At 43.1% G+C, this 14,938-nt stretch overlaps 1 protein-coding gene across 3 annotated transcripts in view; it reads right to left on the reverse strand.

Annotated features, from left to right (window-relative positions):
* The window catches only part of LOC144717883 (uncharacterized), a 59,069-nt gene that overhangs the window by 3,909 nt on the left and 40,222 nt on the right, over positions 1 to 14,938 (reverse strand). For all 3 annotated transcript variants that reach the window (XM_078593645.1, XM_078593635.1, XM_078593655.1), the window contains 24 exons: positions 14,192 to 14,254; positions 14,046 to 14,081; positions 13,558 to 13,629; positions 13,409 to 13,444; positions 12,869 to 12,955; positions 12,690 to 12,743; positions 12,315 to 12,350; positions 10,880 to 10,942; positions 10,595 to 10,684; positions 9,722 to 9,757; positions 9,541 to 9,594; positions 9,277 to 9,330; positions 9,068 to 9,157; positions 8,866 to 8,902; positions 8,664 to 8,753; positions 8,435 to 8,484; positions 8,202 to 8,339; positions 7,671 to 7,809; positions 7,472 to 7,542; positions 3,098 to 3,226; positions 2,576 to 2,617; positions 2,009 to 2,371; positions 988 to 1,185; positions 7 to 122 (listed from right to left, as the gene is read on the reverse strand). In XM_078593645.1, the coding sequence (XP_078449771.1) occupies positions 7 to 122; positions 988 to 1,185; positions 2,009 to 2,371; positions 2,576 to 2,617; positions 3,098 to 3,226; positions 7,472 to 7,542; positions 7,671 to 7,809; positions 8,202 to 8,339; positions 8,435 to 8,484; positions 8,664 to 8,753; positions 8,866 to 8,902; positions 9,068 to 9,157; positions 9,277 to 9,330; positions 9,541 to 9,594; positions 9,722 to 9,757; positions 10,595 to 10,684; positions 10,880 to 10,942; positions 12,315 to 12,350; positions 12,690 to 12,743; positions 12,869 to 12,955; positions 13,409 to 13,444; positions 13,558 to 13,629; positions 14,046 to 14,081; positions 14,192 to 14,254 (2,144 nt within the window). The remainder of the gene's footprint in view (positions 1 to 6; positions 123 to 987; positions 1,186 to 2,008; positions 2,372 to 2,575; positions 2,618 to 3,097; positions 3,227 to 7,471; positions 7,543 to 7,670; positions 7,810 to 8,201; positions 8,340 to 8,434; positions 8,485 to 8,663; positions 8,754 to 8,865; positions 8,903 to 9,067; positions 9,158 to 9,276; positions 9,331 to 9,540; positions 9,595 to 9,721; positions 9,758 to 10,594; positions 10,685 to 10,879; positions 10,943 to 12,314; positions 12,351 to 12,689; positions 12,744 to 12,868; positions 12,956 to 13,408; positions 13,445 to 13,557; positions 13,630 to 14,045; positions 14,082 to 14,191; positions 14,255 to 14,938) is intronic.

Consider the following 14,938-nt stretch of genomic DNA (forward strand, 5'->3'; position numbering starts at 1 on the left):
CCTTACCATGCTGGATCCGTGAGGATATCTCGACCGTCAAATGAATAAATGGGAACATTGTAGTTCAACTGCCCCTCCGAGCCCGAGAATATTTCATTCCAGTTCCTGTATAGAACTTCTCCCTAAAAAATCACAACAACAAAAACACAGGAATGAAGTGCAATGCCTCCTACTCATTGCACTGGGTGACTGATGACGATTAACACGTGATTGTGCACAGCAAATAATTTGTGGGCCGATTAACAGCAGGTCTTCGTATGCCAAGGTGAAACCACAGCAACATGAAATCCATGTATAGCGAGGTTATTAAGCCATTCACTATCCCTTTGAAAGCTTGGTGGATGTCGTGATACTTTCCACAAATCGGCAGTGCAGGGAGTGCTATATTATATAATCCATGTTCATTTAAAGCTTTCGTGACTGCAGGAATCCATACTATTGTTCTTTCGGTAAAATAAATATTTAATTAAAATTTTCTACCTACGTGACTCTACCGAAAGAACCAAAGAGCATGTAATCCATGGTCTGGCTTTGGTGACAGCAGCACATTGCAAATATTGCAAATTATTCTTAATTATTAATTTTATTCTTGATTTTATCAACAGCAGGTGCTATCATCAATTCAGCACAAAGTGGGATTAAATTGAACTGAAAACTGAATTTGTGGTCGCTAATTATGTCACAATAAATGGCTTTCTGTTTATATGATGTTCAATTATAGGGCAGTGTTTGTCATGACAATGGCAGCAAAGCATATTAAGCTTAGCTCTCGAATGTGTTTGCAGGTTGGACCAGAAAGAACATCAGACCTATAGGGCACAACCAGAAAACCCCCACGTAGGAGCATTTCAAACCTGTTCTTGTGCTACACTACACATTGAGTGCACATAATTTCTTCTCACAGCAAGTCCAAAACTGCTAGGTTGGAGCTAATTCAGAGGACCGGTGAGATGATGAAATGTCCGTGGCAGGAGTGTAGGCACTCACGCGGAGGTTGATGATGGGCATGGAGTCTCGGTCGGTGCGGCGCACGATGGAGACCAGGTCCTGCACCTTGGAGGAAAGGAAGGCACGGAAGGTACCGTGCAGGCCGATGGCGCGTGCCTGCTGGAAGCACTGGAAGTCGACGCCGCGGATCCCATGCATGGCTCCGGGCTGCGGCTCATTCAGTGCTATCAGGTGCAGCTGTGCGCACACATCATGGCGATCGTTGAAGCGAGATTCTGAATTGTTAACTTTTATATGCGCGATTTATTGTATGCATGCACTTTGGTGACATGGCACAGCCCAGCTTGCGTATACAATTTTCACAGTTAATTTCACACTATTCTACATGTGACCTGAAAAGATTTCGGCACCTGGCACACCACAATCGGTTTACCTGTTGCTATGGCTGTGGCTACTATTCACCTAGCTACTCCAGTCTACCAGTGATAAATCAATCCCTGCAATCAAGCGAAGGGAACAAGGACAGAACGAAAATAACCTTCACACAGTCCATTGGTTAAGTGTATTTGTTCCGGAAATGAAAACTATTGTCATCAAATTGAGAACATCCATGCAGCTTACCCCAAGGCGATCCTTTCACCATCAGACTTGGACGTGTATGTATTTTTTACTTCTTTCTTACCGTGCATAGCCAACCATGCTAATCGGAGGTGCGGGGAAAGAACAAACTAAACACCAAAAGCAGTTCAAAAGAAATGAGCTGTCAATCTAGATTTAAAAGTGCATAGCTACAGTGGCTTCCTAATATTGGAAAGAAGAGCATTCCAGACGGCCGGAGAAGCGCATCTGAAAGTGCATGATACAGTGACTGTTTTTGTTCTTCAACTAGGTTTTCAACTTTATTTGTCCTGCACTTCCGATTACCATAGTTGACGACGTACGGTGCGATTTAAGTTCAACATGCATACATACATACATTCGATGGCTAGCAGATATATGTATGTGCTGCTTAACAAAGCCATACCCAACGGACAAGAGGTAACGGGAAAACAGAACCCACCCCGGATTGGCCACTGCCGGGAAGTACTCGTGGCGGGCTGTTTTCGTGGTAGCTGATCTCGTGCGACCGGTGTCCCGAGCTGCTCGCTGCAGAGCCATGCCGGTCGTCACGCCAGTCTCCGTGCCCCCCACCCCCGTGCGAGGGCTGTTGCACCCCCCCTTGTGATGCGTGCTGCCCTCCGCTCCCGTGTGACGCACGTTCCACGTGGGAGGTGTGGTGCACATGCGAGCCGCGGTCGCCGTGTGGCTGGGGCAGATGGTTGTCTCCCCGGTTGCCACTCTCCCTCTGGTTGTTTGTGGGGATGCGATCCACTACGGGGAACCGTGGCAGAGGATTGACCACATTCACCACCCGTGAAGACACCTACGTGACAAACGGGCACCATAGAATGCCCCGTTACTCCGACGGAGGTGCGATTCAGATTTCAGTGTGCATCCCCGCTGCTGCTATGAAAGTAGTTTTTAACTGAATCATAAATATTTACACGTAATCAAACGAATATTTGACAAGAATTGGCATTACATTGAGAAGAAATAAAGAGTTTGAAATGCCATATACAGTACTCACAGATTCATCATCTTCTCTGGGAATTGGAATTACTTCTCCCAGCTAAGGAAAGGAAACAAGATAAAGTTGATCATTTAAATACCGCTACTCCACATACACAATACACACTGCACACACTACAACATGGCCGCTCCACACACACACAACACTAAAAAACAGATCCTTCGTATAACCTTCAACAGACTGTTGGGGCAAGTGCTGTTAGCGAGCACCTATGATGGCCCGAACGGTACACGAGGGGGTGGGTGGTCTGCACCATGCCCGATTTCCTTTTTCTCGCTAGTTGCGATGATTTTAAACACTGCACCAGGTACTCATTTAAGGCTAAGTCAACATAGGGGTGGCCCAGGACCAGTTAAGATAATCATCACTAGTGTTGGCCGTGAGCAGGAATTGCCGGGTTCATAGCGCAACACGCTAACCGCTACAACACCGCTCCCCACACAACACCACGACTTCACACACACACGCATACAACACCAGAGCTCTACACACTCAACGCTACTGCACTAAAGCACTTACACTGATCTGCCTCCAGCCATCTCGCACACGCATGTACACCTCGCTGCGCTCCATCACGTACACCAAGGAGCCCTCGACGGAGGAGGAAGCCACGCGGCCCAGCATTGCGATGCTCTGCACCGAACTCACCTGGAGCGCACAATGGAAGTGTGGTCAGCAATCTACATCGGCATACCTGTCAACCCTGTATCAGTGCCTACCTTATTACAGACGAATTCACACCTATTGGTCACCCCGTGCCCTTGTAGTGACATAGAACGGTCACTACTGTGTCGGCCTGTACGAAGGCTGGGGGCCCCAAGGGGGTGCCTGGGGGGTCACGTGGTGAAGGGATCCGGACCTTCCCAGAGGTGGGGGAAGTGAGGCGTGTCCTGGGAAGGGAGGCGTGGCCTGAAGAGAGCCAGCCACGCCGGGGCGGAGCCAGCCACGCCAAAGCAGATATAAGCGTGGTGTGAACGCAGAGCGAGGCTGTTGTACTGTACTCCAAAGAGAAGACATCATCGGTCGTCAAGTCCCGAGTCGTCGTCCTGGGCCAGGCAGGCCGTTGCCTGCCTGGTCCAGTCTGTGTCGCGTTCCAGAGTGTTAGTGAGTTGAGGAAGGTGGTCACCACCTCATGTACAGTGTTATATTACTTACCGTTAATAAATAGTGTTGCCTCCAAGCTGCGTGTGTGTGCACCTAATTCGAACCCACTACACCCTTATAAATCTCAACGTGATCCTACAATGTCCCATCACAAGGGAGAAACACCAATAAATATATTATTATATATATTTTGCCAGTATTTAAATAGCTGGTTTAACACGTAGGCTTTCGCGACCAATATTGTTCATAATCAACGATTTTTGGGTTTAGATCGCGTTATTTATAAATGTGTCGTAACCCTCCACCACCCGACACGGCCAATCAGTAAAAAAAGTGTCACGTTGACAAAAGACAAATAGTTCACTGCTTTAGCCCACCGGTGTGTTGAAGCGTGAAACCACAACATTTACAATTTGAGTACGACGTTTCGCTGGTAATTGCATCCAGCATCATCGGGCAATTCGCCAGAATGGTGAGGCTCTGCTGTGTCTCCCGTTCTTATATAGAGCAGCAGCAGGGTGACGTCATCATTAACTCATTAACTCATCAGGTGCAAAGATTTGAGGGGGGGGGTTATTGTAATTATATATTTGATTAGTAATAAGGCTATTGTTACGATGCGAGTTGTAGATTAGTAATCATTTGGAATGTGTTCTATTGTGATTATGCTACATTAATAATCAGTTAGTGCTTGTTTCCCTTATAAGGAATTGTAATGCATCTTATTTAATAATACGCTTCCAGGCCGCACTAAGCCTGTAGCTGTCTGAGCGATTAAAGTTATTTCTGTTTCTCTCAATCTCAATGGATTCTCTAATTAGTCTTTGCCAGTAGTAACTAGTTTTACACAACACTTCAACGTTGTCAAAATCAATTGAGTGTCCCTGTTGACAAGCATGTTCTGCCACTGCCGACAGTTGTGTTTGCGATAGTTTAATATTTCTCTGGTGTTCTTTTAGTCTTACACTAACGTTACGCCCTGTCTGTCCAATATAGCATCTGCCACATACACAATTAATCCGATATACACCTTCTGTTGATAATATAAGAACGGGAGACACAGCAGAGCCTCACCATTCTGGCGAATTACCCGATGATGCTGGATGCAATTACTAGCGAAACGTCGTACTCAAATTGTAAATGTTGTGGTTTCACGCTTCAACACACCGGTGGGCTAAAGCAGTGAACTATTTGTCTTTTGTCAACGTGACACTTTTTTTACTGATTGGCCGTGTCGGGTGGTGGAGGGTTACGACACATTTATAAATAACGCGATCTAAACCCAAAAATCGTTGATTATGAACAATATTGGTCGCGAAAGCCTACGTGTTAAACTGACTAACCTCTATGGGGAGGATACTTTTCTTAAAACCAGAAAATTGGAGAAGCTCCGCATTAAGCGGATGAAATTGATATCTTCATTGGCGTTCCTCAAAAGGTGCAGAGATTCGAAGGTAATACCAAACGCAGTTAAAATAACACATCACATAAAGTCTTCTAAAGCTAACAAAATACTACACAAAGCTAGCGAATTATTATTAATAGAGAGAATACAACACAACAGGAGTGAATTATCCAGCATTTCTGAATCGCTAAAGCATTTACATTTAAATATAAGCAATAGTGTGTCCATGCATGATTGGAATATAATCGATACTATAACACAACAATCGGCTGATAATGTGTTTAATCTAACAAATGCTAACCAAATTAACAAATTTTCTAGACTTTACAATAAACAAATCCCTATTAAAAACGAACAATTTAAAAACAAAACCGTAATGAACTTGACTAACACTGATTTAACCACTGACATGATTTCTGTCCTTTCTAAAGGCCTTAACTTTGCCGTTACCCCACGCACAATTCCAGTGGATGAGATAATTGCTGAGGTAGAATCAGCAGTAAGACTTCTTCCACATAATGAGGCAGAGATGACTAGACACGAGGTTGCCAAAATAATTGAGAATAGTATGAACAATTTAAATAGCTGTACGCCGTATGGACTTGAAAACTCAATTTCCCTGTACAAGAATACGGATAGACCATATGTGTCTTGCCTCACGGCAGATGGGGAGCGTACGTTCACAGGAAGTTCCTGTTTTTTGATGCTAATGTTGGTCACGTGACCAGGAAGTGACGATGTTAGATTTCCACTGTACCACGCGGGCATCAGCCATTACACAGATAAGTCAAGATGGCGGCACGCATCGCATCTCAGTGAGACCACAGCCGCACTTGTCCATTGTGGGAGCTTAAGAAGCATTATCTGTAAGTTGTTTATATTCCTATAATATTGTAAATGCTGTTGTAATGTTGGAATGACCGTTATAGCAATGTAAATGCCTTTATGGTGCCGTTAAGTTGTTGTAGTAAATAAGAGGCCTAGTTAGTAACGAAGCCTGTGACTTTCCTTATTGTGGATGTTACTTGTGATTTAGTAGGTCGAGTCAGACTTGTGCCTATGTTGCGATCCTGAGAGTGATGACGAAGTATCTCATCCACAGTTTAGTGTTAAGTGTAATGCTGTACATTTGGGGTGCAGTGGGATGAATACACCATGTGCCTGTATGCAACGCACCAGCTTGTGCCTTTGTCTAGTTGTTCAGGGGTAATGTGGGGGCCTGGTCCTTCCAGGATCTATTGTTATCTGAGACAATGTTCTGATGCTGTGGTGTTCATTGTGTGGGTGTTTCCGAATTATAACAGATACTGTATCTGTGTTTTCTCACCAGTTTTACCTGTTACAATCAATAAATGACGATCGGAGTTGGACGGTCATCCTGGCTCCGAGGGTTTATTGAACACATGGTTATCTACTCGACTAGCGGTGCAACACAGCGCACGGCGAGGCCGAGATAATATGGGTTGACAGGTATACATCGGTCTAGTTTAAGATAACTCTTAATCACTACCTTCTATGCAGCAGAGCCCCATGAAAATGCATAGTGTGTTCTGCCCTCTTGGGCAATATTTGTGTACAATTGATGAACATTACTCTAATAATTTTGGCTAATGATTTAAATCATCATTAGCCACGATCAACCCGCTGCTGGATGAAGGCCTCCCCATATTGTCACCATCCCGCATGGGCCTGCGATGGCAAAACTTATCCCACTCTTGCACATTAATTAATCCCATTGCTCCATCTCTGCTGTAGCCATGATATCAGCTGTGTTCGTTCCTTTGTCTGCTATTCCATCATCAGTCTCTTCCATTGGCTATCAGCCACTTCTAGCAATGTGTCCTGCCCAAGCCCAATTACTTATCTCAACAGTCAATGTGATATCTCTGACTTGCATGTTCTACAATCAATGGTTCCATTATTTCCGGTCTCTCAGCGTGATCCCAAGCTTCCACCTTTCTATTTTCTTTGACAATGTCCATGTTTCTGATATAAATGGTATAGCAGGTCATATACACCGATGAAAATGTTCTTATTTAGGTAAATTGGTATGTTGGTTTTAAAATAGAAACTTCATCAGTTTTATCCCAGTCTGACATCAATAACTTCCCTAGGTATACATACTCTGATGTGTTTAACGGTTGATCCTCTCTGTCAGGTATTTTTGTTCATTGTATGTAAACTGTACTTACGTAAGCAATTTTTCTCATACTTATTGAACTTCACTGCAGCTTTCTTTGACCCGTTTTTCAATACTTTTTAAATTATTTACTTTGCAAGAATCACAGTTCATTTTAGCTTGGCAATATAGCTGAAAAGAAAATGTACAAATCTGTTATTTATTAGAATATGCGTAATAAAATATTTTAATTGAAATATCGTACCCCACTGGCTGACCCAGGAGGCCCAGGGGCGCCAGGTGGCCCTGGGTACCCGGCCGCTCCCAACACACGATCTGCACACAAAACCACCACACGTTCATTTACACACGGTTTCGCAAGGCCAAACAACACTTGCATAAAGGATCAACCCCATCCTTGCTGGAAGACCCGGCCACTGGAAGAATAATACGGCCGCACTAACCACCGCCGGCAGCGTAGTCTGATGATCCGGGCAATCCGGGGGGTCCGGGGGGCCCAGGAGGTCCAGGATGGCCGTAACCAGTAGGGCCAGCAGGCCCCACAGGCCCAGGCAATCCCATGGGCCCGGGCATGGAGTCACCCTTAATGCACCAAACACACACGCACGCATCTTTGCATGAACTTTTGTCATATTTTACACTTTTAATACACATACGTAACTGTACAAACATTGTAAGGGTAAAAGTGCTGCCCTGCAATTTATTGCTCATTTTAATGCCACTGCTGGTCCAAAGACCACCACTAGATGCAACTCAAGAAAACTCCTCTAGATGGCATTTGGCTGACTGTTCCAGAATGGCCATATGTATTAGTGCATACATATATACAGTGCAATATACAAAAGTAACTGATTAAAACACATTCACAATTCACCGAGAGGTAGAGACGATATTGCCTCACTCGTTTACATGGCTGTACCCTTAATTTAGTAAACATAGAGGATATAAATACATGGGCTCTGACTGTGACGTACAGGTGGCCCGGGCCTGCCAGGATCTCCGTCTCTTCCAGGCGGCCCGGCAGAACCTGGGCCTCCTCCTGACCAGTGACCATACCCTCCACCTCCGGGCTCCCCTTTCTGACCCTGGAGACCAACATCTCCCCTATCTCCCTGCGCACGACACAGGGCAAAGTGCAGTGATGAAGACAACAATAAAACAATAACAGTGCTGCAACGTTAAGATTAAGCACCCAGACGATCATTACCTTGGCTATGTTGCCTCCAAACTCGTTCAGGAAGTTGGAGTAATGGGGTCCTAGACAAAGACAACAACAAATGACAATCATGGCACAGAAAGGGGTCACAGCAAGATAATTGCTGTATCAGGTCATAAAAAGCAGTTTAGCTCATCAGATTCCTCCAGAATAAATAAAGATTTTGATTCTGTGAGGCAGCAGTGGTGTGCGAGTGCGCGAGTGCGCGAGTGCGCGAGACCTGGGGGCCCAGGCTGTCCTGCCGTCCCCCTCTCTCCTTTAGTTCCCGGTGTCCCAGGAAGCCCGGGGAAGCCACGCTCCCCTTTCACAACTGCAATGATGAAAAGTGTTTGTGAAGTTTTAGACGGAATGTATCAGGTATAGCCGTTTACTGAGATAAGACATTTACTGCTTTAACATGGAGGAAATTGGATGCGACTTACTTAAATCTCTTCGAGAAAACTCGCCGTACGTTTCAACCTGAGGACAAATCAGGAGGCAGAGCTTTTTATTTCAAACTAATTTCACCTTTCACAGCACTGAAAAAAAAAGTGTGTATTCTTTACAGTTAGAAACAAGTTAAGTGGCAAGTAGTTTAACAAATACATACACCACACAAAACGAGATGTCAAAAAAAGTGAGAACCTGGTTGGACGAGAATCCATGACCACTGGGCAATCCTGGGGGGCCGGGGGGGCCAGGAGGACCAGGGGGCCCAGCTGCGCCAGAGGATGACTGCAACGCAACACAATTCGGATTCACCTCTGCTGCATTGTCTTTCCCTATGCAACATGTGCTGTGTTGTACAAACCGAGCTGAAAATTACATTTGAAACAAGGTAGTGGGATGCTTACACCAAATCCAAATCCTCCTGGCTCTCCCTTGGGCCCATTGACACCAGGCCGACCCTGAAATTCACAGACAATGACAAAAATACCACATCACAAACATTGCATTGTTCTTACACTGAAATTCTTCATGAATGCCTTCACTCTAATACTCAGTCATAATTATTGATAATGAATGGATTAAACCCATTGACCAATAGGTGTTTATATTACTTTCGTATCGATAATTTGCTCATTTATTGGAAGGTAAGCTGACTATTCATTTCCTACCGGACGTCCAGGTAGTCCTATTTCCCCTTTTGTCCCTTTTGGCCCTTCTGGTCCCTAAAGAGGAAAACAACATAAAATTACATGTTGACATGTGTTATATACAGTAATCACAGTATAAAGCATTGAATGAGAAAGTAGTGTAAATACAATTTAATTCTTGCTAATAAAGTCTGAAAGGTACCATCAATCCTGACGACCCAGGTAATCCGATATCACCCTGTAAAAGAGAAAGAAAATTCTTTATGAACCTCTGAAAATAAACACTTAAAAAGTATTGTACATTATTATTGTTGTATTCTACTTATAAACTTTGCCAGATACCTTAAATTGTTGAGATAACTTGTATGTAATATTCTCTTTAACTTATATTTATCTTGAGGCCCACTTTGAAGATTTATTTATTTTAGTAATTCTATTATTTCCTGCAATTCATTTCAATTGGTTGTCATAATTAAATCATAAGACATTTTGAGATGATCAATATTTATGTATTTTTATGTATGTTTATGCCGTGATTTATCCTATGCAATTTCTACAAGATATCTTCCCATGTCACTGCGAGTAACTTTGGTGAACACATACTTATTTGACCTGAGTCCCTTTTTGAAGTTTTTTTGTTACTTTCGGAGAACAAGGATCAGAGAACAAATGCAACTTAGGGACATCGTATTGACTGCTAAGGAACGTAAGTGGCCTCAGGCATGACACATCACGAGAAGGGATGATGGCCCATTGTTGAGACTGATGATAAAGCAGCAGTCAAAGAAGCGACCACGCGAAGAGAAAGACCACAGCGGATATATAACGATGAGATCCAGTCGTGTACAGAAGCCAGATTACTTGATGCATCTTTAGATTGTAAGGAATGGTTACAACTTGGGGATGCCTTCATTAGCAGTGGATACATTATAATTGACGATGTACTACCTTTTTTTTTTTACCACAGACTCCCTTCCATGTTCCTTAAATGTTGTATTAACATTCGGTCTGGAAATAATTGCAAGCTATTTTTACATGCCTTAAGTAACCATGACATACATACAAACACACATACCTTCTGTCCTTTAATTCCAGGTGGTCCTGTAATATCACCCCTGAATCCATCGTCGAGAGCAAAGTAACCTCCAGATTCCCCTTTCTCACCCTAAATAAAAAAAACAATGTAATCAGTGTGAAAGAAAAACGATAAAAAAAAACATACGCAATGAATACATAATCACAAGAATACCTATTTTCTATTCACTCAAACATTAGCTGCTCAATATGTGACATAAAAGGGATAGTTATCTGAGAATGAATAGGACATGAGCTGAGCTAAAAGGAGCAACGCTGTTCTCACCTTGATACCTGGCAGTCCGGAATGCCCAGTGTTTCCAAGTTCCCCCTTGGGACCGCGAGGCCCCTGCCATGTAACACGCACGTGCATTGTTAAACACAGGTCCCATCAATCTTGATTTGAAGCTTTCGTGACTGCAGGAATTACTCTTTGGTTCTTTCGGTTAAGTCACGTAGAAAAAAAATTAGATTACGATGTTTCGATTGCAACACAAGCAACCGTCATCAGGTGAGAACTGTATGCAAATGCAAGCTCAGAGAGAGACACATACAGAGAGAGAGAGAGACAAACACAGACATGGAGAGACACGTACACAGAGAGAGAGAGAGAGACAAACAAAGAGAGACACACACAGAGGAGAGACACATAGATTGAACCACCTCTACGGGGAGGATTTCCACACAACTCATACTTAACTTCAAATTTAGCATTTTTGGAAGAACGTAATCAACTGGGTAAAGTGTTAACTGTTGTGTTAGCCGACTCTCTGTGTTGCATTGCATTACATTTCTAAGTTTGCGAGGTTTGATTTCTCAAACTTCTAATTTCTCTCCCCCTGGCGCAGATCAAGTTCCCCCCTTGGCTCTGCATGCCCCCTGATGCAGATCCCATCCTCCCCTTGTCTCTCATTGACATGCTAATTTATCTGCCCCAACCCCCACCTCTCTCTCCCCCATGCCGCTGACTTCTCCTGTTACTGCAGCCCCTTCTCCCCACCCCCGCTCCCTTCCCCTCTGGGATCTATATAATACCTCGTCACAGAGGCGTTGTTTCTCTGTGTGTCTCTGTGTGTGTCTCTCTCTCTGCGTGTGTCTCTCTCTATATGTGTCTTTCTCTGTGTGTGTTTGTCTCTCTCTCTGTCTCTCCTTGTGTGTGTGTGTCTCTCTTGTGTTTGTCTCTCTGTGTGTGTGTCTCTCTCCGAGCTTGCATTTACATACAGTTCTTACCTGATGACGGTTGCTTGTGTTGCAATCGAAACGTCGTAATCTTTTATTTATTTATTTCTACGTGACTTTACCGAAAGAACCGAAGAGACAGGTCCCATCATTGCCTGGTACTGTTGCAGCATGGTCTTAGAGGAATAGGATGAATCAACAATGTGCACAAAATCCTTTATATGTCCGTGTATGGATGAGGCTTTTTTATTTACTGAGAGTAGTCAACTTTTTTAACCACGAGATGAAAAACAAGCCAGTAAGTCGATTCCCAAATTGCACGTAAAATAAAGCAGCATCAATACAACAACTAAAACCAAAGCAAATCTAAACACGACAGTGCGATTGCACGTGAAATTCAGAATAAATAAGTAATAGTTAATAATTAAGTATAATGCTAAAAATTACATTGCTCATTCATAAATAATATAACATATTTAAGTTACGTACCCACTTAGTTTGCATAAACAAAACTTTGCTGTGATGTGTTGCGTTCAGCTTACCGGGAAGCCAGCTTGACCGGGCATGCCTTCTGCTCCCTGCATGAGAAATTACAGTGTTAGTATTTATATGATGCATCGGAAAAACGTTCATGCAAACAACATAGACACCAATAGTTTTTCTGCAAATGATATACTCCATAATTAATCAAATATTGAGACGCTGAATAAGATAGCAGATGGTTTTATGCAATGGCAATTCTTAGGAGCAATTGAGAATCTTTGTTAAATTTACAATCAACAAGATTACTAGAATAACAATTAGTTTGTCTATTTTTTTATTGGAATGCTTTGACATGAAAAACATTGTCTGCAATTATTGGCTCTATATAAAAGAGCCATCATTCCATTCAAGGCAGTAAGCCTTGACATTCATACCGGAGGTCCAGTGTTTCCTGGTCGTCCCAGAAGTTGCTCAATATCGTCCAGCCCCTGTAGACACAACATCACGGTGAGTAACTCTCCACAACGCAGGTTCATGGAAAAGGTGAGCATGCAATAACCGAGAGGATTGTTTTTGTCACTCCACTTTAGAGAGGGAAGGGCAGTAGGCTCACATCCAGGATATTTGTCAATGGTGGCCCAGGGGGGCCCGGTGGCCCAGGCAGCCCAGGCATGCCGATTCCATCCTGCCCTGGCTCTCCCTGCAAAAGCAGAAAATGCAGTGATTTGGAGGTGCAGCCCAACATTCGTGTTGACAAACGTAATCTACTGTTCTCTCTTTTTATATGGAATAATGCTGTTATTCTAGATTTGAAGTTTTAGTGACTGTTTTTTTCGGTAAAGTCACATTTTAAAGATTGTCTTGTTAAATGTTTTATGTTTAATTGCCCTTGTTTCTTGGTCGATACGAATGCAAGTTCTTTTGAGCTATTCATTATACTTTACTTGAAATATATTTTACTGAAATATGAAGTTCTGTTTAAATGTTAATAATTATTATTGCAAAATGTTATTATATTTAGGGTTTTTGTAATAAATGTTATTACCACGTTTACTATATTTCTTTCTTTGGCCCACATCCTCCTTCACAAAGACAGTTCATAAAAACATTTGATTGAATACATTTGGAATTAACATTTATAATCTGTACATACCTCATGTCCCGTTTCCCCCTTTTCTCCTTTGATGCCCTAAAACACACCAAAATACAATTAAGGAAAAAAAAACAAATTAAAAAAAAAACTTTCTTGTAAAACAAAGGCCCATTTAGAGCAGGACTCAGCACAAAAGGGGGAAAACTCACTGTGGGACCTGGCAGGCCAGGACGGCCATCTTGTCCACTGGGTCCCATGGGTCCCGGTAGGCCGGCCGTGCCCTGGGTCACAGACACGAACGTCACACAAGGTGCTCGGCGTTCACCGCGCCGTGTCGTACCACTTCTCAATACTCAGTACGCACATCATAAAGAGAGGCGACTTTAAAAGTGAAACATTTTTTATATGTATGTTGGACTTCTTTTGCAACGTACGTAGACAACCGTGCTAATCGGATGTGCGGGGGAAGGACAACAAACAAAACACAAAATCAGATTTTAAAAATGCGTTTATAAAATAGTTAAAAGTGCATAGCTCCGGTTGCTTGATAATATTGGAAGCAAGAGCGTTCCAGACAGCTTTAGAAGTGCCTCTGAAAGCGCGCGATGCAGTGGCCATCTTTGTTCGATGGCTAGCCAAAATCCACTGCGATGATGCCTGGATTAAATAATGTGCTGTAGGAAAAACAATAACTCACATCAAATCCAGGTGTCCCTGGATCACCTTTTTCCCCCTGAAATCAGAAAAAAGTGAATATAGAAAGAGATGTCTCAGTGTCAAGCCTATGGTACAGTATGTTACCAGTGATGCGTGCGACATGAACGTGTGCTCTGCTACATTCACCATCGGCCCAGGAATGCCAGGCGATCCCTGAGGTCCAGCAATCCCATGAGCTCCCGGCTCTCCCTGCAACACCAGCAGCACAAACGCTGTTTTCTCAAACACCAGGGAGTAAACGTATATTTGAACTAAACTGAAACTGTTCAAAAATGCATTCAGGATATAAATAATCATACAGTTACTTGAGGACCCTAACCAAATGGCTGAGTGTCAATTCAACATGCAGTAAAACAAAACACGAATGTTCTGCTAAATGATAGCTGGGATGTAGCACAGGTGGCAAAGCTTACAGGCTCTCAATCATGAGATCAATATAAAAAATTCAAAACAAGTTTGAACAAGCCCATCATTCCTTCAGGATCTGCAAATTCAACACCACAGAGTAGAGGTGGGAGAAGTCATGTTCATATGACTGATTTAACAGCATGATAAACTGAAGCAGTTAGTTATGAGAATAGTTTTTTTTCCGTTTTTTCTGGCAAAAAAAGAACACCTTTTACAAGGAATCATGTCTGCATTAACCACAATATTTGTGGTCAGAATGCAAACAAAAAACATACTCTGATAATATATGCATTGTCTTTGAAACTGATTGGTCGACACCAGAGACAGCTTTCTTTTGAGCTTCGTCTCAAACGGTGTTAGACCAGAGAACGCCAAAATGCGTACAGCACAAAGACAATGCACTATCAGAGTAATGAGAGCTCGGGGTGAGTATCTACATCATGGGACCTCCTTTGCCAGTACCAA

Source organism: Lampetra planeri, chromosome 1, assembly GCF_965212315.1.
Source record: "Lampetra planeri chromosome 1, kcLamPlan1.2.h2, whole genome shotgun sequence".
NCBI lineage: Eukaryota > Metazoa > Chordata > Hyperoartia > Petromyzontiformes > Petromyzontidae > Lampetra > Lampetra planeri.